The following is a 23,675-nucleotide window of genomic DNA, read 5'->3' on the forward strand; positions in this document are numbered from 1 at the left end:
TGAGTCACCAGAAAAGAGAGCTAAGCCCGGAGTCATTCGTGCATGGGCAAGCAGAGTTGGTTTCCAGAAGAGTTTCATGCACTCGTTTCCCTCTCCCACTCAGTACTTGCTCTCCTCTTTCAAGCTGGCTCCTGCCTTTAACTGGAGCTTTTGACAGAGAAGGGAATGACTGCATCTCATTTTCTTTGGGATGTGGCTATCCAAATGTCTGCAAGGAATCTTACAGGGAGCATGGAGCCTGGGCAAACATCTGTGAGGCTGCAGCTTTTGACTGCTTGAAACGGGCCTTCTTTGGGCTCGGCACCTGCAGGCCACCGCAGAGCGGTAGCCGCAGGCTGCTGCCAGAGCTGCAACACAACAAAACTGTGGCAGCTCGAGAATCAGCGCGCAGCTCTTCTGCATGTTGTCCGACGTTAAGGTGCCAAAGAAAGAGCAAGCAGGAAGAGAGGAGCTTTGTGTCAGGAGACAAGCCAACACCTCCCTGCCAGAAAGGGAGGTCAGGCTCCAAAGTGAGTCCGAGCAAAGGTCAGCATGCACCTACGTGCTCAAGAGGCAACTGCGCACTGCAGTACTCCTGGAAACTGATTTCCTTGGCTTCTTTTGTCCCCTAAATGTCATCAAAGCAGTTAGGGCTTTCAGAAGCAACAAAGATGCCAGCAGGAACAAGCACACTTGCTTTTAGTCAAAGCCTTGGGGAGGAAAAGCCACGTTTGCTTGGATTTCTTGGGGGCCTGCTGGATCGGTGCATTTTCGGAGTTACCCCGGGATGCCTTGAGCACTGGCTTATGGACGGTAAGGATTTTTTCTCCTGCTTTATGACTGAGGAGATCTTCCCAGGCTTTTCTTTTGCGTCAGCTGTACAGAAGATTTCGGTTGCCGGGCGTAACTACGCCAACAGAGCCAGAGCGGCTGCTATTGTGACGTCAAGGGAGCCGGGCCGCATCACAGTGCTGTCAGCGCGACGTTGTCCCGGCGCGCGCGAGGCCTCCTTGTCCAGAGCAGCTCTTTGGCTCGCTCGCTGCAGGAGGACCCTCGTGACTGAGGCGTTCTCAGCAGACGGCCTGCACCCCGAGAGGAGTCTTGGTTTTTCCCCCGGGTGGCATTCAGTGTGCAAACCCGCACAGCACTGCTAGAATGATCGGGCAAGTCTGTGCCGCGGTTTGCACGGTTTTTTCTGTGGCGTATTCCGGCTACTTCCTGACCCACCTGACTCGTAAGTAAAGGTTTATCCTGGGGGTAGCCATCACACGGCTTTTGCTTCACTTTGCTCTTGATGCTCGTTTGTAGTGATGAAGCAGATTTGGGAGCAAAAGTGCCATTAAGGTGCCGCTCCTTTGCTAAAGCTCCTGCCAACAGCATCAGCTAAAAAGGGGGTGTCTGCACTCGCTGGCGGCTGGAGAGTATTTGCAACGTAACCTGCAGGGGTTGCGTTCCCTCCACGGGAGAGCGCGTGGCATTGGACACTGTCATTTCCTCAGCTTGCTGCTTCAGCCGAGACAACTGCAAATTGCAGGCTGGCAGGGAGCCTCACAAGTACTTCTAAAACTTGCCCAGGAGTGAGGGAAAGCACTTTCTTGCTCCAAATCCTGCCATTAGAGGCCTTGGCTCTCTGCTATGACCCTTGACGGTGTGCCAAGAGAGCAATTCCCTTGGCAATGAAGTGCAAGCTCCTAACCGCTTAGGCTTTGCTCCTGAACCCAGGAGCTGTTCCTGGGCTGCTTTAGAAGAGAACCACCACAGCTATGGGGCCCTTTGTGGAAGCTTTCCTGGGGGATCATTTGCAGCAAATGGATGGGAATTAGTGCATGCAATTTATTTAAAAAATAAACAAACAAACAAAAACCAAATTAAAAACAACCCAACAACAACAACAACAACAAAAAACCAGAAAAGAAAGGTTGCAGAAAAGAGAAGAGGAAAAAGCTGCTTGAGCTGTTGGGCAGAACAGAAGCTCTGACTTAAAGGCCACTTGGCATTTCTGTGATCGTGTTTCTGTTTCTTCAGCGACAAAAGTAGAGAGAGCCTAGTATAGTGTCCTTGTTGTTCTCTTGCTTGCAGTGGGAAAATCTTGTGTTGCTCCTGGAGGGATGTTGGGAAAGGAAAATGCTCTCTGTTGGGACTGACTTGTCCTGTGGGACTCCCCAGCACAGGCACTTTTCTAACGGCATCTGGTTCCTTTTGCCTTGCTCTCTGCAGGTCACCTCACACGCGGATGGAGACAAGCCCGTCCTTTGGTGAGTGGCAAAGGAACCTCTGACCTTGCTGGCATGTAAGAATTGTGCGGCAAGCTGTGAGCTTGGCCTGTTGTGGTAGAGTGTAGAGTGCCAGCCTGGGAGGCGGAAAGAAAGGCCAAGTCGGTGTTGGCATCAGCAGCAGCAAAGGGAGCACTGGCTCTTTCCTAATTTTCCATTGAAGAGCCTTTCAAGAGATGAAAGGCAAGTGTGGCAGGCCAAAGGTGTCTTGCTGATTCTAGCCAGGGTGGAGGATCAAATGCACAGCAAGACGGAGCACCACCTAATTTGCCCACCTTAAGAGGGTGAATTTCACGACTCAGAATCCCACTTTGATCAAAGTTTCTGATTTCCCCTTAGTCTGGGTGAAAAGAAAGCAGCTTACGGAGCTGACAAGAAAGCAGCTCCTAAAGGACTGGCTGCTCCCTGTCCCTCTCACTGCTGTCTGTCTGCAGGGCTCACCAGCAGGGTCAGCAGCTCCTCTGGCTCCCTCTCTTGCTGAGGAAGATGCGGAAGAGGAGCCAAATGACAAGAAGCCTCCAGCTGGTGTCCATCCACGGCCTGAACGTGCAGAGCCAGTAAGTGGCGCCTGTGGTTGGCACTGCCTTTGGTGGAGGGCCGAGCTTCAAGTTTCTGACGAGCCAGCCCTTGCCGCTCGTGCCTGAAGATGCTGGGGGCTGTGTGCCTGCCATGACGTAGTGCTGCTTCAGCCAGGCCAGGCACCCCTGGCAAATGGCTTCTGAACTTTCCCATTTGAGCGCCATTTTGCTGGGACGCTGAGAGGGCCTGAGAATGTCTTTGGGATCAGACGAGAGGCAGCATTGTGCCTTTCAATTGTTGCCAGCGTAGAAGTGAGCCCCTCGGTGCACGGTGTCCGTGCAGGCTCCCCGTGGTCAGTGGACAGAGACGGTCCAAAGACTCAGTTGAGAGCCTTGCAGGATACTTAGGAGACACTGGCCCCTGGGAGGGACCAATTAGCTTCAGGCACAACATAGAGCAGACTGGCCTTCTGGTCAGACGCTACCATGCCCACTCGAGGGTGACTTCATTGCCCAGGGGAACACAGCAGGAGGAAAGCAACAAGGCTCTGGGGCCCTGCTCCCACCTCTTGCTGGATCTTTGCAAGCTCGTCAATACCTTGTTGCAGTGGTCTTGCAGAAAATCGATAAAATGTAGCATGAACCTGGCCATGTGCTGCTGTATCACAGCAGCCTTTGGGCTTTGCCCGTTGCCTTTGAGAAGGGGACATGCAAAACCCCCCCAGCCAAAGAGGCCTGGCGGTGGCTGACAGCCTTCCTTTTGCCGTGTGCTCTGCAGGGCATCTGTGCCAGCCGCCTTTCTGACGGGCAATCCTTTCTTGTCCCAGCTCTCTCTTGACGCGCGCTCTGCCGTCCAACGTGCCGCTTCACCGGCGCGCTCTGCAGCAGCCAGCACTCCCCCACGTGCCAGCACTTCGTTCAGCAGCCCAGCCCAGCAGCCGGAGATGAGAGAGGAGCAGAGCCTGAAGAGACTGAGTACGTCTGGTGTATTTCTGGTCTGCCAGAGCGGTGTGTTTTCTGCGGGTCTCTGAAGTTCCTCCTCGCTTTAGTGTCACAGAGGCATTTAGGCCTCCCTCCAAGAACCTGTTGCTGTGCTTTGAGGCAGCAAGAGAGCGCTCGGCGTGTTCCCGCTGCCTCTGAGGGCAGCTGGCACTGGCTTGACTTTTCCTGGGCTGCCCTCTGTGCCAAAGACAAAAGCAGAGATTGTTTCTGTTGAGCAGAAGGCTGGCACCTAGCGGGTGACTGGGCCCCAGGGAGCTCTCGGGCCCCAGCTCTTCTCTGGCTGCCCTTTTTACGACTGTTCTCGCTCCTCCTCTCACTGCTGCACACTGTTCTCCTAAGTGGCCCTGCCGGTGACGGCAGGTGCCACTGCAGAGGCCGCGGAGGCCCTTCCTTAACTCGGAGGGCCCAGTTCCTAAAGGCCCTTCGTTCTGGCTTATCACATGAGCTGCTGTGCTTGAGAGCCGTGAAGTCCTTCTTGGAAAGGCCAACTGCTGAAAGGCAGAGAAGATGGCCCTCCCGCTCGCTGTTCTCAGCGGCTGGAAGCCAAGTGACTGCAATGGGCACAGAGCTCCCGACAGTGGGGCTGCATCTTGGATCGTCTGGGGAGCGGCATCTCCCTTTGAAAGTGAGCACCTTGCACTGCTTTTGTCTTTCAGGGAGCATTGTGAGTCTGGGCGAGCCGAGGAGGAAATACTCGGCGTTTGAAGAACTCGGACGAGGGTAAGTCTGACGCCTGCTCCTTACGCAAAACCACGGGCCCGGTCATTTGGCCGGTGCAGCGTCAAGCGTGAAGTCAGGCAAGCTGCGAACACGGTCAGACTCCGGCTTTACCTTCCTGCCACCTCTCAGGACTGCTCAGTCAGAGCAGTCAGAAGGCATCATCAAAGACAACCTGGTGCTGGCAAGGTCTGCCTTGCTTGCAGCAAGGAGCAGGGCCTGGAAGATGTCCCGCCCCTGCCGGCCTACCAGAGCACCTTGTCACCCGAGAGCTGGCAGATAACACTTCTCAAAGGCAGAGTTTTCCAAGTTCTTCTTCTCCAGTTTTTCCAAAGGGTCCCCCTTAGGCTGGGAACGGAAGCAATCGGGCGTGTGCCTTGGAGATTTGTAGCAGCCCTTGGTGTTCACACTGGGCCTCAGTTTTCTCCTGGACACCCTGCGTGGCAGAGGGCTGCTGGGCTCTTGTGCTATTGGCGGGGGAGGCGCTGCAGCCAGGCGTTTTCCAAATGCTCCAGGCAGCCTGGGGAGATCTCCCGCCTAGGCTGGCTTTCACCGCCAGGGACTAAAGGGCTTTTTCTGCTGCCGTTTTCTTTCTAGGGGTTTTGGAGCTGTTTATAAAGCCCTCGACGCCAGCACAGGACAACAGGTAAAGTGTCAATGCCCCCAGCAGATTTTGCAGCTCTGGAGCGCTTTCGCCGCGGCTGCGAGCCTTGGCTGGAGCTTTGGGTGGCCGCTCCATCTCTGCGGCAGAGGCTGCTCCTCTGAAGCACAGCCTAGGCTCAGCAGCCTGCAGACGGCATTTGGGACGGGCTTCGGTCCTTCTCCTAAGCTCTGCCCTTTGGCACAGCTGGGCTGCGTCATTGCACAAGCACTCGCTGCGTGTTCCTGGGGATCTCGTGCGACGAGCGGCTTCTCAAGTCAACGGTCTCTCAATGTCCTTTTAGGTGGCCATCAAGAAAATGGCTCTTCAAGAGGAGATGTCCGAGGAGCTGGCTGTCAATGAAATCGTGGCCATGAGGGACAGTAGGAACCCCAATATTGTGTCCTACTTAGACAGGTGGGGCTATTCTCATGTCAGTGTTCCTTTAGGATACTGCAAGCCCAAAGTGGCAAACCCCTTTGGTCACTGGCAGAAAATGGAGCTGTTTAGGATTTCTCTCCTCCAGTGCGTGGGAGGAGGTTGCACTTGGTCTGCAAGAATCTCCTCTGGCAAATGCAGCTTGGAGAGCACTTCCAGAAAGCTGGGTCAGCCCCTCGGGTGACTGGGCTGTGCCCAGGTCCTCTCTCTCCATGCCGGGCTTTTCTTCTTTCAGCTACCTGGTCGATGGAGAGCTCTGGCTGGCGATGGAGTTCATGGACGGCGGCACGTTGTATGATGTAGTCGGGGCAGTGTACCTCGAGGAAGGACAGATAGGCGCTGTCTGTCGGGAGGTGAGGGATGCCGCTTGTGCTTCCCCTGGCCTGTTGGCCCTTGTCAACTGGTGGTTAAGAACAGCAGAGATTTCTTGCTCACGGCCTTGCTTTGCTGTTGCTGTCACGACACGCAGAAGAAAGAACATCTGAAGCCAACTGCCTGCCAGTGTCCCCGCACTTCCTAGGCTCCGTTCTCGCACTCTTACGTGCTGCCGTTGTGCTGGGGCGCTCGCGCTCGCTGGCTCGCTGGCTCGCTCGCTGTGTCGCACTTGTTTCCTCTTGCCAGCTTTGCCTCTCAACGTTTGCCTGGAGCCTGTCTGTGTGTCCTGCATTCCTTGCCGCTCCAAGCCTGAACGCTGGTGGCAGAATTTCAAGCTAAGGGCAAAGGAGATGTCCTCAGCTTCAAAGGATAGCATTGCAGCCCAGATGGCGTTGGATTCTGGAACAGGTCTAACGTGCTGCTTCCTCCTCTGCTGCCACAAGGCTACCAAGAAAATCTTTGCCATGCCGCCCCCCAGCCAAAGGGCACGCGCTACGTACCGAAGGGAGGAGGGGCTTTTGGAAGCTCAGATGTGCCTTTGCTTGGAAAGATAGAACACGCGTAAGAGTGTTGAAGCAGCAAGCTCTTCCTCTTGACAGCACTAGGATGCTGCGCCCTGGCTCCCAATTCCCTGAGAAAGCTGTCACTCTCGTCCAGCCCGTTCCTTTCTTGCGGGATGAAATCAGGTCCTGAACCTTCACCCTTCCCTTTCTCCTCTCTCTCTCAGTGCCTGCAAGGACTGCATTTCCTTCATTCCCGCCGAGTCATCCACAGAGACGTCAAAAGCTGCAACATTCTTGTGAGCACGGACGGATCTGTCAAACTGGGTGGGTATCCTTGGTCCGGCGCAGCGTTCCCGGGATGCGCTCTGGGGCTGCTCTGGGGTAACTGCCAGTTCTCCAGAAGCACTGCTTGGCCAGTGCGCCAAACCTGAGGGCGTTTTTGAAGAGGCCAATGCCTTGTTTCCCTGGCTACAGCCCCGCGGAAGCAGAGCACTGCTGCTTTTCCAGCTAGATTCACCGTGGCCTTGTCAGGCTTTGAGCGGGCAATTCTTTGGCTGGGTTTGCCAGTTGTAGCTGGCTTTGACAGGGTTTGTTTTTCTCCGCAGCTGACTTTGGCCTCTGTGCTCAGCTCACCCCTGAGCACGACAAGTGCAGCTCCAGCGTCGGCACTCCCAGCTGGATGGCGCCAGAAGTCGTGAGAGGAGAAGCCTACGGCCCCAAAGTGGACATCTGGTCACTGGGGATCGTGGGGCTGGAAATGGTGGAAGGGGAAGCTCCTTACCAGAGGGAACCCCGTCTCAGGGTAAGGTGCAGCTTCAAAGTGTGGCTCTGTGCAGAGAGAGCTGTTGTGGCTAGGAAAGGAGCAGGTAGAGTGTCCGCTTCCCTTTTTGGTAGGTTTTTGAACTGATAGAAAGGAACGGGGCCCCAAAACTGCAAAACCCCAGGCACCACTCGGCTCTCCTGCGCGACTTTCTCCGCTGCTGCCTGCAGACAGACGAGGACAGGCGCTGGTCTGCCCAGGAACTCCTGAAGGTAAGAAAAAGCAAAGCGGCAAAAAGCCCTGCGAGCTGTGGACACCTGCATGAAGGGCCGAAGAGGACTGTGGGCCACGTGGGCCTGGGCGAGACAGGTCCGGGAGCGGAAGGCGGAGGGGCAGATGGTGCCCTCGGTCCTCTTTGCGCGTCTTCCTGGTAGCAGAGGAGCCCTGCTTGAGCCTGTTGGACGTGATCTTGGGAAGTCATGGTTCCTTTTGGTTGTGTTTTTCCTTTGGGCAGCATCCATTTGTGACCTCAGGCGATCCTGCCTCCAGCCTGGCTGCTCTGATCATCTCAGCCAAGCAAGTGCAGGAAGATTGGAGAGGAGACGCTTGCGCCTGAGGAGGCCTTGGTGCCCCGCCAGCCCAGAGGAGTGAAGAGGGGATGTACCGTATTTAAGAGAAGATTCGGCCATCCCCTGAGTTTTATAATTTAGCTGTTCCATAGTTAGGAAGTTTATGGTTTTGAGATTTTCTTAGCTTAGCTGGTTTTCGTTAGGACTCCAGTCCCCAGAAAGTTTCATTAAAGGAGCATTGTTTAGCTAAGAGTAGAGTATTGCTGATGTAGGGAAGCTGAGAACTATCCTGGAGCTAGAAATGGACCAATCGTCATCCTGATGATTAAGCTATGAAAGAAAAAGCTGGGACTCAGCAGAACTGGACCAGGCATGAGCTGTCAGCCTGAACAGGTCACCAGGAGGACAGAATGATGAAGATGAAGATGAAGATGAAGATGAAGATGAAGATGAAGAAGTAGCTGGAAGACCCTTGGTTTCAGCCCTTGGTTTCAGCAGGACTGGCAATAAAAGGCTGTAAAACCTTCAGAACCCTGGAAGATTCCCTTCCTTGCCACACTGGGCCTAAGCTGGACAGCGCCTTCGAAGCCGTGCGCTCTGGACGGGCTGTCCTGTTCATGGCTTTGCGCTGCTTCCCAGCGGCCCAAGGCTCTCCCCCCTCACAGAGGGGCCCTGCCCCGCCCCACGCGCCCCGTGGCCGCTCCCGCTCCGCCCGCCCTGCGGAGATGTTGCCCCCCCACCCGCCCCCCGTGCCCTGGCATCCCCCAGCGCCAGCCGCCCCTCAGGGAGGGGCAGGAGGAGGGAGCAGGCCCCGCTTGTTCCCCTTTCCTGGCGGTCACGTGGCATCCAAGAGCCAAGGAGGGCTGAAATGGCACGTCCCCCAAACGCTTCCCTCTCTGGTCCTTTTGGGGCACTAACGCGCTCTGCTCAAGGGAGTCCGAGGGCCTACGCTCGGCTTTCCCTGCTAAGGCCTCATTCTTCCTTCTGTAAGCTCTACAACTGGCTGGTTGACGTTAGCTCTCTAGGAGATGGGGAAAACGAGACGCTTTCAAATTGGGGGAATTACCCTGGTAAATTACTGCAGTTTTTCAGCAACAGAATTTCAAGGTGCAGCTGGGCCTTTCAGCCATTGCATCGATTTTCAAATGGCACCCGCAGCATCCGACGTGTGAAGAGCCCAGTGTGAAGCTCCTCAAAGACACTGCAGCAGTTGTCCCCCAGCAGACAGGACGTGTCTGTGCTGAGTCACCAGAAAAGAGAGCTAAGCCCAGAGTCATTCGTGCATGGGCAAGCAGAGTTGGTTTCCAGAGGAGTTGCATGCACTCGTTTCCCTCTCCCACTCAGTACTTGCTCTCCTCTTTCAAGCTGGCTCCTGCCTTTAACTGGAGCTTTTGACAGAGAAGGGAATGACTGCATCTCATTTTCTTTGGGATGTGGCTATCCAAATGTCTGCAAGGAATCTTACAGGGAGCATGGAGCCTGGGCAAACATCTGTGAGGCTGCAGCTTTTGACTGCTTGAAACGGGCCTTCTTTGGGCTCGGCACCTGCAGGCCACCGCAGAGCGGTAGCCGCAGGCTGCTGCCAGAGCTGCAACACAACAAAACTGTGGCAGCCCGAGAATCAGCGCGCAGCTCTTCTGCATGTTGTCCGACGTTAAGGTGCCAAAGAAAGAGCAAGCAGGAAGAGAGGAGCTTTGTGTCAGGAGACAAGCCAACACCTCCCTGCCAGAAAGGGAGGTCAGGCTCCAAAGTGAGTCCGAGCAAAGGTCAGCATGCACCTACGTGCTCAAGAAGCAACTGCGCACTGCAGTACTCCTGGAAACTGATTTCCTTGGCTTCTTTTGTCCCCTAAATGTCATCAAAGCAGTTAGGGCTTTCAGAAGCAACAAAGATGCCAGCAGGAACAAGCACACTTGCTTTTAGTCAAAGCCTTGGGGAGGAAAAGCCACGTTTGCTTGGATTTCTTGGGGGCCTGCTGGATCGGTGCATTTTCGGAGTTACCCCGGGATGCCTTGAGCACTGGCTTATGGACGGTAAGGATTTTTTCTCCTGCTTTATGACTGAGGAGATCTTCCCAGGCTTTTCTTTTGCGTCAGCTGTACAGAAGATTTCGGTTGCCGGGCGTAACTACGCCAACAGAGCCAGAGCGGCTGCTATTGTGACATCAAGGGAGCCGGGCCGCATCACAGTGCTGTCAGCGCGACGTTGTCCCGGCGCGCGCGAGGCCTCCTTGTCCAGAGCAGCTCTTTGGCTCGCTCGCTGCAGGAGGACCCTCGTGACTGAGGCGTTCTCAGCAGACGGCCTGCACCCCGAGAGGAGTCTTGGTTTTTCCCCCGGGTGGCATTCAGTGTGCAAACCCGCACAGCACTGCTAGAATGATCGGGCAAGTCTGTGCCGCGGTTTGCACGGTTTTTTCTGTGGCGTATTCCGGCTACTTCCTGACCCACCTGACTCGTAAGTAAAGGTTTATCCTGGGGGTAGCCATCACACGGCTTTTGCTTCACTTTGCTCTTGATGCTCGTTTGTAGTGATGAAGCAGATTTGGGAGCAAAAGTGCCATTAAGGTGCCGCTCCTTTGCTAAAGCTCCTGCCAACAGCATCAGCTAAAAAGGGGGTGTCTGCACTCGCTGGCGGCTGGAGAGTATTTGCAACGTAACCTGCAGGGGTTGCGTTCCCTCCACGGGAGAGCGCGTGGCATTGGACACTGTCATTTCCTCAGCTTGCTGCTTCAGCCGAGACAACCTGCAAATTGCAGGCTGGCAGGGAGCCTCACAAGTACTTCTAAAACTTGCCCAGGAGTGAGGGAAAGCACTTTCTTGCTCCAAATCCTGCCATTAGAGGCCTTGGCTCTCTGCTGTGACCCTTGACGGTGTGCCAAGAGAGCAATTCCCTTGGCAATGAAGTGCAAGCTCCTAACCGCTTAGGCTTTGCTCCTGAACCCAGGAGCTGTTCCTGGGCTGCTTTAGAAGAGAACCGCCACAGCTATGGGGCCCTTTGTGGAAGCTTTCCTGGGGGATCATTTGCAGCAAATGGATGGGAATTAGTGCATGCAATTTATTAAAACAAACAAACAAACAAAAAAATAGTGGTGGGAAAGCCTACTCCTATTAAGGAGCCTTTAGAAATATTTTTTTGCTTTTGGACCAGCCAAAAGCCAGCCTAGCACTGTAAGTCCTTTTTCTCTACCTGAGCTCTAGTGCTGTTTCAGCCAGAAGATCTAAAATCCCTGCGCTCCTGGGGCATACCATCTATCGAGCCATAGGATCCCAAATTTTTATATTTTGCTAATTTTTGTAATTTTTCAATTTTTCCATTTTTAATAAATTATTTTAATTTTTAACTAAGAGTTGTCTCATTTCTCACACACAGCGTGGTCCCAGTGGCTCCCAGTCACACCCAGTATGGTTGCTTTCACTCTCAGTAAGAGTCCAATGTGGCTCCAGTCACTTCCAGTATGAACCCAGTCACTCCCTGTATGATAGCATTTGCCCCCACTGTGGTCCCAGTTGCTCCCAGTGTCTTGGTTTGAAAGACAGGTGTCTGCCAAGGAAGGCAGGAGTCTCTCCTGAAATGGAAGGAAAAAAAATTGCAACCCCCTTCCCTCTGAATTATTATAATTTTGAAATTAAGGAGCTTTATAGGCAAAGATATGAGGAACAGGAATAACAGTTCTTTACTAATATATATCTATATGTGTATAACCAGTCAAACAAACAGCAATAGCTATGGCAGTAACAGCAAACAATCACAAACCCAGTCCCAGCCTTCTTGGCTGTCAGGCCGTTTCCCCTTGGGTGCAGTTCTGCTCTCAGCCAGCAGTGGCGCTGGCGGCTCCTGGTGAGCAGGGCAGGTGCGATGGTTCCCCCACGGCTGCAGGGGGCGCTCCGGAGCGAGCTCGGGGAGCACACGGCACTGACGGCCTGGGATCCCGGGAAGGGATGGAACAAAGATTTCAAAAACCCCCTGGGCAGCCGATCCCGATGTCCAGCCGGACCCTCGGGAACAGCAGGCTGGAATGGCAGGCTGGAACGGCAGGCTGGAACAGCAGGGATGAGCACAAATCCTGCATGGCAGACAAGATGTATCAAAGTTCCGGAGCTGCGGTGGGAACCCCCGGAGGTCTCGGCAGGCAGGGAGAGCCGGGCTACAGAGCAGCGAAGGCTTGAAGCAATGGCAGCGGCAGGGCGGCCGCAGCCTGGCTCCCAGCGGGGCAGGGAAGGCGGGCTTGGGAATCCCGGGGTCTCTCCGGTAGAAGGAAAGCAGCCGAAGAAGCAGCCTCTCTCTCCGTCATCCAAAACGCCAGGGACTGACTGCCCACACAGCCAGGTGAAAAAAAGAGTAGCAAGATGCACCCCACCCCTATGGCCAGGTTTTCTGTTTTTCTTAAGCACCCAGTAATTTGTCCCCGTGGCAACATGGATGGGGAAAATTCCTTTAACAGAAGAAAACCCCAGGAGAACTCCCAAAACCCCAACATTCTGTTACAAGCTTCCTGCAGATTGTTCCATCTCTGCTCTCCATATGGAAAGATACAAAGATCCCTTTTGGTTCACACAGTTAAATGTCTGATGGGTCACACGGTGATACCTGTACAGATACACATCTGGAGAGAAAGCCAAACATCCATCGAACTCTCTCAACACCCACAGAGCCTGAACCAAACTCTACAAGGCCACGCAGCTTTACACAGAAATTCATACATCGATAAAACTGTACAACGGGATGCAGGTTTACACAGAAATTGATACACAGGAAAACACAACAATCTGTGCTGTGTGAATACACTGACTTCTGTATAAAAATGGCTCCACATGGCGGGAACCGATACAGAACTGTGCGATTACCAAAGGACCCATCGACACTTCCATACCCTTGGAACTAAAGACACAGGACTGTAGAGCTCTCCAACTCTGTACATTCCTGTCTGGGGGTGAGTTTATGATGTGTATCCCCTATCGCTGCTCTCTGCCCAGAAATCAATCCTGTGCCTTTCTGTGCCTTTAAACTGAGCCCGACGGGGGAGAGAGAAAAAACCGAGCAAACTTTTCAAAGCAGTTGTTCAAGGACACAGACACACACGCCTCTGTGTTCTGCTGCAGCAGCGAGAAGAGCGGAGGGAGCGCCCTGCTTGCTTTCCAGTCCGCTTTCGGCTCCTTTTCTCCAGAGGGAGATGGAGAGTTGAAGTTTGTTTTCCTGGGACTTGGGCTTTTTCCCTTCTTCACTTCTGGACTGTTTCAACATCAGAACACACCGGGAGAATTTTCCACCGAGGCCCTGGAGGACACCAACCCAGCTCCAAGGAGGAGGAGAGAGAGCACACCTACAGAAGGACTCTGAAATCTTCCCAGGTTTCTCTCCACAGCGAGAGGTTTTAGTATTCAGCATTATTATCCTTTTCCTGTGTGTTTGTTAAATAAATAGGTTCTCTTTCACTTTCCTCAGAGGAAAATATTTTTTTCCCAGACCTGGTGGGAGAGGGCTGGTTGTAACCTGCCTTCTGTCAGAGGATATTTTCCTGCAAATTTGTCCAAAGCAGCACACTAAAATAAGTCAGTATTTATTTTGAGGGAAAATGATTTCTAATGGCATTTTGAGGGTCAACAAATACAAAGATAATAATAAGGATAAATACAAAGAAATACAGAGAAAATACAAAGAGGTGAAAGAGGACAGGAGCTCACTGGACAGGTCCTTGGCAGCGCCCGGGCAGACCCTGCATGAATTTGGCTGCCTGAATGCAGCTCTTGCCTGGGCACCAGGGGTGGCCCCCTCTGCGTGTCTCTCCCAGCACCACAGGGATGCTCCTACCCCTTCCCTGGTGCCCCAGGGTTCTGCAAGTGCCTTCTGGGGCCACCCAGACACCTCCCTGGGCCTCTGGAGGCCCCATGGCATGGTGCAGACAGGGACTGAATCAAAGTTGCCTTGGAAGATGGAGGCAGGAGAATATTGCCCACGATCTTCTTTCCAGCTGCCCCACACTCCTGCAAATCCTGCTGGGACACTCAGGCTCTCCATTCCGGGGCTCTGGAGCTCCCATGCAAACCCATCCATCACTGTGTCCCCTCTCACGTGGATATCAAGAAAATGACACAGCAATATCTAGAAAATGTGAACTTGATTGATTTGACTGCTCTAAAATTCTACAACTCGAGGGTGACTGGAAGACTATGAGGTGACAATCTTATGCCTCCAAAAAGGGTCAACAGTTTGGAACTGGAACCCTCAGGGAAACTTCAGCTTCTGGGGGAAAAGGTGCCCTTCCTCCTCTCTCCCTTTGCTTTATACATCTGAGCTGGAGTCATATGGTTGGAACATCCCCTTGGCTGATTTGGGTCCGCTGGTCTGGCTGTGTCCCCTGCCAGGATCCTGCCCACTCCCATCCCCTCTGATGGGGGAAGGAATGGCAGAGGGACAGCGCTGCTGGGCAGTAGCCAGAACACCGCTCTATTATCAGCACCCGTCCAGCTACCAATGCAAAGCACAGCCCTGGAAGGCCCATGAACTTTCCCTCAGGCAGACCCAACACACGGGACTTGAGCTGCCAGCGGCCCAGGTCACCCTCTGCCAGCCCCGCTCCTTGGACCTTGTGTCCCCACAAGCAGACACAAAGTGTTTCTGCTGCTCCTCCTCCTGCGCAAATCCACAGAGAGCTGGGATTTTTCCAAGTCTCGTGTCTCTATTGTGCCGTATTCCCAAAGAAGCAGCAGCCCCTCCTGATGAACACGGCGAGTTGCACGGATGCTTGTCAGCTCCACTGCCTGCCTAGAAATCTGGAAACTGCTTCTAAATGCTGCTCCCTTCAGCTCTTGGGCACCGACTGACACAGAGCTGGGAAAAAAATGCCCTGGCTGCTGGCTGACAAGGTGAGTTCCGCCAGAGTCAGAGCTCTGTGGGAAATCTCTATCCATGCCTCTCCTTTGAATAGACCCTGACAGGGGGTGCGCAGGAATGTGTCCTGTATGGAAAGGAAGGAGTGTGCAAGCACCGTGACTGACACTTTCCCTCTCCATGTGCGTTCCACAGCTATGGGTACACAGACGTGATGGAAAGCCTGGTACAGCCAGAGCCTTCTGTCCCTGCAGAAGGGAGCGCGGCGGGTGGGGGCGGTTGGTGGGCAGCGAGTCCCGGACAGCGGGCGAGATCCGGCTCCACAGGTGCCAGGCCCCGCTAAGGCTTAATGCCGCCTCCTCGGCAACAGGAAAGGCCTTCAGCCTCGTCCCTGCCAAGAGGGGCGGTGCTGGCCTGGCCGCACAGCTCGTTTTCCCCACAGGTTGCAGGAGATGAGATCACAACGCTTGCAAACACCGACTGCGAGCCACAGCTCTGGGTGCTCACCATGAACCTCAGCTCTGCGAGCGCTGTCTGCCCCAGGCTCCAGGGGATGCACTGGGAGCCCGGCTGGGCTCTGCCCTGGGGCCATCCTCCAGGGACAGCTGCAAACAGGGAGCATTTGGTTGCCACAAAGAGCCAAGCCATGGCTGCAGGGAGCTGCTCCGGCTGTGGCCTGCACTGTTGTGTGCTGTGCTCTGGGGCTGCTGCTCCCCACAGAGGGGACTGCACTGGGGTGCCAGAGGAGACAGAGAAGCTCCAGCTTAAGCCTAACTGGGCTGGGTGGCTGGGCTGGGAAGGGTGGCGAGGGTCAAGGGCATTCACAGAGCTCATCCTGCTTTGTGAAGAATGAGGAAAAGGAAGTGGGAAGCCAGCAGTGAGCAGAGCTGAGGCCTGGAGAGCAGCTCTGAATGACCCCCAAATCTCACCAGACCTTTGAGACATTGCTGTTCTTCAGCCAGTGACAACACGAGTCCCTAAACCTGGGGCTCATTCTTCCTCATGGCCAGGGCCATCAAGGAAGGCTACAGTGCAATGGGGACTGCGGTGAGCTGGGAACTCACTGGGGGAAAGAGGGAGCACTTGTGGAGCAAAAGGCAGGTGGGGGAGAGAACTGTTCAGAGAAGGGCTGGGCTTCAGCTTGAGCAAGCTGAAAAATGGCATTGGGGGTCATCCCAGACTGATTTCATTTCAGAAGTTACTGAACAAGTTTGTTATTGGGGGGGTGTCATATTTTCCCCCGGAGGTGCACACTCTGCAAACTTGAGCTGCACTGCCGAGCTACTCAAGCACGTCTCTGCTGCAGGTCACGGCGTTTCTTCTTTGGCTTCTCGTGGCCCCGGGGCTGAGCCGCAGCAGAGCCTTGGTGGAGCCCAGAGCAGCCTCAGCATCCACAGAGCCCGGCTGCAAGGAGAGAAAGCAGAAAGCACCCGTCAGCTGAAGGCTCCCGTCCCCCTTGTCCCAGCCGCCCGCGGTGCCCAGGCCATGCTGGCCGCGCTCAGGGCGCTGCCCAAAGCTGCCCAGCATTGCTGCCTCTGGCAGGAGAGCAGGAGGGCAGGACACGTGCCCAGCCTGCAGCCGGCCGTGGCACAGCCACCTCCTCAGCAGCTGCCCAGAGCAGGATGCCGCTGTGCTCGCTGCCGTCTCCCAAAAGCCCTTATCCCAGCCGTGCCAAGAGGACGGGCACCCACCTCACGCCTCCCGCCGCCAGAAGAAAAGCTGCTCCCAAACGGTGTCCTCAGCCCTTCTCCAAGGGCATGTCCCATCCATGCCACAGCTGCTCCCAAGCACTTTGCCATCCGGACCAGACAGCACCTAGAATGCTTCCTTTGGAAAAACAAACCATAAATCAATGAAAAGAGATTACAGACAAAAAGGGAAAACAAGGAAAAAGGTAAAAAATCTTCTCCCTGCTGGGCCTTGAGGAAGGTCCAAGCCTGCCATGCGAGGGAAAACCCCACCCACGGGCCAGGGCAGCCCACGCTTTCTGCCTTCCCCCTGCACTGCCCCCAAAAGTCATGCTGAGCCCAAAGCAAACAAGGGCACTGGAGCAGCCCAAGCCCTTCCTTGCCTGCAGAGCAAAGCAGCCCATGCACAGCTTCTGGTGTCCAACCTCTGCTCCCACCATGGGGCTTTGTTTGTGTCGGGCTGGCTGCCCCAGCCCCAGCCCCAGCGCGGGCCACGGTGGGTGCTGGGGGCTGTTGGCAGGGCCAGGAGCAGACTCCCAGTTCAAAACCAGCCCAGCCCATCCCCCCAGCCCTGCCAAAAAGCAGCTTGGCAGCCGACTGAAGAATTGGTTGCATCCGCCCCAGCAAAGGGGGAAACCTTTGCTTCCCGGCCAGGCTGTGCAATGCACAAATCTGGGAGCATCCCCCTGCATGTGGACTCATCTGCAAATTCGCTGTGGAGCCTGGCTTTGGAGAAGGTGCCACAATTGAAGTCCATCATCTTCAGCTTGCCAGGTGGAGGAAGAGCTTGTCATCCTTGATGTCACCCTCCATGTCTCCAGCAGCAGCAGCCGCACCTGCCACAGCTTCTCCAGGGGCTCCTTCTTCCCTGGGGCTGGAGCAGGCTGTCAGTGCTCTGCCCAGGGCCCCGGCTGTCGCTGAAGCAGAACAAGCAAAAGCAGCTGGCATGGGGGCCACCAGTGCTGGGAAGAGCAGCTCAGCTCCAGCAGCAGGGCTGCGCGTGCCCAGCTGAGGAGCCCTGCGCAGCGATTCAGGCAGGACAAAATCTCTGCCTTTCTTTGCTGCTTCCTGCCAAGGCGCGTGTGCAGCTGGAACTTACCGGCTCCCTGGGTCAAAGCGTGCACGTGGCTCTCTCCCTTCTCCTATGGCATGTGAATATCCTGCATCCAAGGATCACAGGACAGGTCTTCTAATGAGGGCCTTTCCGAGGAGAGCACGGTTAAACACCGTCGGATGAGATCCTGGCACTCTGCGGAGAGAAAGCAGAAAGCGCCAGTCAGTTGCAGAAGGCTCCTGTCCGCTTTGCCCCACTCTTGCCATGGCCAGGCCGTGCTGCGTGTGCTCAGGGCTGTGCCTAAACTTTGCCATCAATTCTTTCTTTTGGAGAGCAGGAGAGCAGGACATTGCCACCTGCTCAGCAGCTGCCAGTGCGGGATGCTCCTGAGCCCGCTGCTGTCTCCCAGCACTGCTATTCCCCCCGTGCTGCAGAGACGAGGATCCACCTGGAGAGAGCCGTCGTGGGAGCGAGAGCCGGCCCCAGGTGCTGTGCCAGCCCCTCCTGAAAGGGTGCTCCCCGCAGACCATCTGGTGCAGCACGATGCCCAGGGACCAGACGGTCGCTGCCTCGCCGTGGTACCAGCCTAACAGGGTCCATTCCGGGGGGCTGTAGGACGGTGTTCCTATGGAATAGAGGTGGAGTTCTTCAGGGGGACGCTGCCTGCTCCCAGAGCCTCGCCCCAGCATCCCTGGGCATGCGGGGGCCGCAGCAGCGGCACGCGGCGTGACCCGCTGCCCTCTTGCCAGCACCTGGGACTTGCGTACAAACTGGGGGTTGGAAAAGAAGCCGCTGGTGTCGCAAGAGGGCAGCGGAAGCCCTGGCAAGGCCCGAGCATTCCATGCAAAGGAAAAACCCACTTGGTGCTGGGGAAAAACCACGCTTTCATCCTCCCTGCCTGCACTGCCCCAGAAACCATTCTTAAGCCAAGGCAAGCACGGGCAGCAGAGCAGTCCGAGCCCTGTCTCGCCTGCACACCAAACGGGCTGGAGCACAGGTTCTGGGCCCCCCTCTCTGCTACTCCCACCCACGGGTGTTTCTGTGACGCTGGCTGCCCCAGCCCCAGCGCCAGTCCTGGGCAGAGTGGCTGGCGAAAGGCTGCCAGCAAGGCTGGAAAATAGCCCTTCAGCCAGCGCCGCTCAAAAGCAGCTCAGCTGAAGACTCCGGCTGCCATGACTGGCAGCAAAAGGGAGAATCCCCCCTGCCACAGCTGGCTTTGGGCTGTGAGATGTTGGGCCGTGAGATGTTGGGCTGTGAGATGCCGCTACCAGGAGCCTCCCCCTGCGTGGGCTCACCTGCAAAGCTGGTGTAGGCTGCGGCTTGCAGGTAGGTGCCACAGCCAAAGTCGATGAGTTTGGCCTGCCCGGTTGCCAGGTCAACCAGGATGTTCTCCGGTTTGATGTCCCGGTGCAGGACCCCGCAGCTGGTGCAGTGCCGCACGGCCTCCAGCACCTGGCGGAACAGGTGCCGCGCCACCTCCTCGCACAGGAAGCCCCGTGCCCAAATGAAGTGAAGGAGGTCCTGAGACCGCTCCGGGCGCTCCAGCACCATCACCACGTTGTTGGGGAGCTCCAGCCACTCGTGGAGCTGGACGATGCCAGGGAAGCCAGCGGACACCTTGTCCAGCAGCACGATCTCCAGTGGTGCTCGGGTGCCGTCGGGCTGTGGGAGGAGCACGGTGCTGTCAGCGGAGCTGATGCCGTGCCGGGGCTCGGGAAGCCCTCAGCCAGCCGGGGACGCTCTGCGCGCTCCGCTGGCCCCACGGCCGCTCTCCCTCGAAGTGTTCTGGCGGCTTCCACCCTGCCGGGCCTCGGCTCATCCCCGCCCGTCGCGCCCCGGCTTCTCCCGCTGCCCCTCGCTCACTCACCAGCTCGCCCCAATGGCCGATGCGGTTCCGCGGCACCCGTTTGATGGCCACCTGCAAGGCAAGGGGAGCAGCGGGCTGAGCTCGCCGCCCGCCGTGCCCAGCCCCATGCTCCTTCTCCTCCTCCTTTGCCCCCCGCCTCCTGCGCCCGCCGCCGGCCCCGCCACTCACCGGGGCGCCGTCCGAGAGCCGCGTGGCCGCGAAGACGCTGCCGAAGCCGCCGCGCCCCAGCAGCGAACCCAGCCGGTAGCGCTCCTTCAGGCCCTGCTGCGCCTTCCGTGCCCGCGAGACGCGGCCGTCAGCGCTCGGCCCGGGGCCAGGAACGGTCCCCGAGCGCCGCTCAACCGCCCCGGGCCGGCCATCCCCACATGGGGGCTCTTTTGGAGGGGCCACCGGCGGCTCGGGGCCGGCGGCCGCGCTCAAGAGCGGCGGAGCTCGGAGCGGGGAAGACGCTGCGGAGGCGGCGGGAGCGGCCGCGCCGCCTGTGTCCCCGGCGGGCCCCGGGAGGAGCCGAGGCCGGGACCGGGGCCGGGGCCGGGGCCGGGGTAGGGGTCGGGCCAGCCGGAGCCAGGGGCTGGCGATGCTGCCCAGGAGCCAGGCACTGATGCCCGCCCAGCAGCGCCACAGCCAGGACGGCGAGAGCCGGGCGGAGGCGGGACCGCGGCGGGACGCCCGGGGGCGGGGAGGGGGCAGCCCCGCCCGGGGCCGGGGGCGGGCCGGGGGCATGGCCCGGCCGGGCCTGGGGAGAGGGAGGCCGCGGGAGGGGGGGTTGGGGAACGAAAGGGAGAGCGGGAGAGGGTGCGAGACACTGGGAGAGGGAGAGGAGGAGCAGGAGAAGGGACGCAGAGGGTTCGTGGACTCGCTGCTTTTGTGCTGCTGCCGCTGCTGCCGCTGCTGCTGCTGCTGCCGCTGCTGCCGCTGCTGCCGCTGAAGCGCTGGGAGCGTTTGTCCGCGTGTCCGTGTGTCCGGTGCCCGTGTGTCCGTTCTCCCCCGCGCGCCCCACGGCCGAGCCCCGCGCGCCCCGGGGCAGCACGGGCCGCTCCGCTCCGGGGCCGAGGCGGAGTCCCGGAGCATCTCTTCCTCCCGCAGCCACACCAAACCCGCTCGGCCATTGGGAGCAGTTTTGCACACGTTTCCCTTTGAAGGGCTCCTCTCTACCCCCATTTCCAAGGAGTCTCCCTGGGGTTTTGGCACCTGCAGCGACAGGGCAGCGATTGGGCTTCAAAGTGCAAGAAAGACATGGAGGGGCTGGAGCACGTCCAGAGATGGGAATGGAGCTGGGGAAGGCTCTGGAGGACTTCTGAGGGGCAGCTGAGGGATCTGAGGGGGCTGAGCCTGGAGGAAAGGAGGCTCAGGGGGGACCTGGCTCTCTCCAAGTCCCTGACAGGAGGGGGCAGCCAGGAGGGGTGGGGCTCTGCTGCCAAGGGAAAGCACGAGAGGAAATGGGCTCGGGGGAACTCTTGGGGTGGATGGTGGGGAAATTCTCATCCTCCGTGTCTCGACAAAGGGGGAGGGGGGCAGGGGTGGGGCACGACCTAGGGACACGGGGGTGGTGACGCTGGGCTGGGGACACGGGAAAGGGCACGGGAAGCCAAAGCCCCGCTGAGCGCTGGCGCTGGGCTGGCACGGGGTGAGCCGGCAGCAGGGCCCCGCAGCCCTGAGGGACTCGCCTTGACGGCTGGGGAGTATTGATCCCGGTCTCTAAAAAATGAGACTCAATAAAATATCATTAAAAGGTGCCTCCTTCTCCTTCTCCTTCTCCTCCTCTCCCATCCTTTCTCCTGCTCCCCCCGGGCCCAGCGCCCACCCTTGGCCCCCCGTTTTCCCAGCGCGGTCGCATCCCGCGGGAGGAGCCGGGATGGAGCCGGGAGAGGTCGGGCTGGGGCAGCGCTGGGCTCTGGGCCCGGCCTGGGCGCCCCCCACGCGCCCCCTCCTCAAATTCCCCTGGCGGGGGGCGCTGGGAGCGAGGGGGGGCGCAGGCGGGGTCCGGGTGGGGAGCGCTGAGCGCTGCGGGTCTGCCTGGCAACTGGTGAGTCACCAGCGCCGCGCGCTCTGATTGGCTGAAGGTTGTTCAACGCCTTCTCTGATTATCTGATACTCGCGGGGGATTTTGGTTGGTCGTTGGGGGCTGTGGGGCGGCTTAGGGGGGGGTCTCTGCGCCTTTGGGGTTCGCTGGGTGCCGATTTGGGGTTCAGGTGCCTCCCAAGGGCCCCCCGGGGGGGGGGTGACACAGGGGTGACACACGGGGGTCCCCATTCTCGATCCATCCTGGGGCCGGTTCTGCCCCCTCCACTCTCGGTCCCCCCGCGGGATCCCCCAAAGTCCCTTCCCACTGTTTCCCAATAAACGGGACCGGGGCGAACTGGGAAGCCTTCCTGGAAACACTGGGAGCAGCCGGGCAGGGGCAGAGTGACAGCGGGGCTGGGGGGGACACACGACCCCCAAAATCAGCGCGGGGATGGAGCGGGGGGTCCTGGCCGGGCCCGAGGCCACGGGGAGGGGCTGCGGCCACCGGCGGCTCAGGAGCTCTGTGGGCAGAGCAAAGGGGGTGACACCGGGCTGGGGGGCCCCGGGGGAGCACAGAGCTCCAGGAGAGGGGGGACGCGACCCCCGGGCCCCTCCCATCACCTGCTTGTGCAGGTAGAAGCCGAGCCCCAGCGCCAGGAAGACGAAGGCCAACACGAAGCCCCCGATCCCCGTCAGCATCTTGGGGGGTGGGGGGGCAGCCTTGGGGGGGGAGGGGAACACAGATACAGGAAACGGCGGTGGCTGTCGGGAAGGGACCGGAAAGGACTGGGACAGAATGGGATGAACTGGGAGAGAATGGGACACCAGGATACACTGGGACCAGTGAATCAGGGGGATGGGGAGCAGAAGAATTTGTTTGTCAGGAGCAATGCATCTAGCTTGGTCAGCATAGCAGAGCAGGAAGAAAAGATAGGAGACCGCTGATAAGACCAGCGGGAGTCTCAGACAGACATCCTGCCTCATCCCAAAACTAGCTCAAACCAGTGCCAAAGCTTAAACCCAGGCCAAAGGTATAAAAGAGCATGCGCAGGAGAGAAAGGTGAAAAGTTCAGACGAGGAAGACTCCCCCTGACTTCATCAAAAGACCCTCGGAAGACCCCTACCACAACCACCAAACAACACTGCACAAGCGCTACGCGGATGTAAATGACTTTTGAGTTCACAATAAAACCAAGCGAGGCTGGGCGGGGCTAGGTGATGAATATGTATAAGTTTGTTAGGAAACTTAATGAATATGGAACTTGTAACCCAGTAAATACCGAGCTGAATGCAGCTGTCGGCACGCGTGATTTTGGAGGAGCGATCCCCCGTGCGTCCCAGCGCTGGAATAAAGCATACCCACCTACTTTACTACTTATTTAGTAGTGGAGTTCTGTCCGCTTTTCATTATAACTCAAGCTATATTAGCATCTTGTTACTTTGACCCCAGTTATAATGTTAACTAGTTAATATCTGCATAGAAAGGTTATTCTTAACATGTTTACACATCATTTACAAGCAGCAGTTTTTTCCTCCTAGTTGTAGAAAGAGGAGGGAGTGAGGACATGTAGAGAAAGACAACTTGACGGCACCAAGGTCAGTGGAAAGAAAGAGGGGCAGGAGATGCTCCCAGCGTCGGAGTCGAGATTTTCTCTGCAAGCCGTGCTGAGGACTGGGATAAAACAAACTGTCTCCCTGGGATCCATGAAGTCCACGGGGGGATGCAGAGATCCACTCCCAGCCCGTGGGAAAAGGTGCTCACAGCGGAGCGGCTGGGTGCTACAAAAGCTGTAATCCAGGGGGAGACCTGAACAGGGAGAGAGGGCTCCTGCTTCCAGAGATAGAGAAAGAGGGCTCTTGCTTCCGAACTGAAGCAGCTGATCCTTAAAAGACTACACCCCATGGACTAATGACCACACCTGCAGTTTTGGGAAGACCGTTTTGCCCGTGGGAGGGACTCACGTTACAGCAGGCTGGGAGGGATTGATACTCGTGAAATTAGAAACGCGCTGGAGAAGTGCACAGAGAACTGTCTCCTGTGGGAAGGAGCCCATGGCAGAGCAGAAGAAAGAGACTCCCCTCCCTGAGGGAACTGAAGAAAGATCTCGAGTGATGAACTGGCTTGAACACTCCCAGGCCCTGTCTCCCTGCGCTGTCGGAGGGAAAGAGGGAGGGGATGGAGAGGAAAAAAGGTGTTTGAAAGGCTTATTTTCTTCCTCATTATCCTACTCCGTTAATAATAAATTTACTTTATGCCTTTAAGTTTGAGCCTGTTTTGAACTTAGAATGTTTTTCTCCCAATCCTTATCTCAACTCATGAGCCCTTCGTGATGATTTTCATGGCTACCTGATATTTGAGACAGTGTCAAACCACGACAGTGGCCCTTGTGTTCCATGTGGCCCCTCTCTGTCACAAGTGACCCTTGGTTCCATGAGATTGTCACAATGGTCCCCATGTAG

At 57.0% G+C, this 23,675-nt stretch overlaps 1 protein-coding gene across 1 annotated transcript; it reads left to right on the forward strand.

Moving 5' to 3' along the window:
* The first annotated feature begins 1,134 nt into the window (after nucleotides 1–1,134).
* On the forward strand, nucleotides 1,135–7,821 carry LOC138101301 (serine/threonine-protein kinase PAK 3-like). The gene is made up of 12 exons (XM_068999130.1): nucleotides 1,135–1,213; nucleotides 2,197–2,234; nucleotides 2,687–2,809; nucleotides 3,598–3,745; nucleotides 4,429–4,492; nucleotides 5,087–5,135; nucleotides 5,434–5,546; nucleotides 5,803–5,920; nucleotides 6,670–6,769; nucleotides 7,051–7,247; nucleotides 7,340–7,477; nucleotides 7,720–7,821. The coding sequence occupies exons 1-12, from the start codon at nucleotides 1,135–1,137 to the stop codon at nucleotides 7,819–7,821; spliced, it is 1,269 nt and encodes a 422-aa protein (XP_068855231.1).
* Nucleotides 7,822–23,675: the final 15,854 nt, after the last annotated feature.

The sequence above is a fragment of the Aphelocoma coerulescens genome, unplaced genomic scaffold, assembly GCF_041296385.1.
Source record: "Aphelocoma coerulescens isolate FSJ_1873_10779 unplaced genomic scaffold, UR_Acoe_1.0 HiC_scaffold_235, whole genome shotgun sequence".
Taxonomy (NCBI): Eukaryota; Metazoa; Chordata; class Aves; order Passeriformes; family Corvidae; genus Aphelocoma; species Aphelocoma coerulescens.

Coding starts and splice junctions, on each gene's coding strand:
- LOC138101301 (XM_068999130.1), top strand. CDS start 1,135: ATGATCGGGCAAGTCTGTGCCGCGGTTTGCACGGTTTTTTCTGTGGCG. Junction 1,214..2,196: donor CTTCCTGACCCACCTGACTC/GTAAGTAAAGGT, acceptor TGCTCTCTGCAG/GTCACCTCACACGCGGATGG. Junction 2,235..2,686: donor GGAGACAAGCCCGTCCTTTG/GTGAGTGGCAAA, acceptor GTCTGTCTGCAG/GGCTCACCAGCAGGGTCAGC.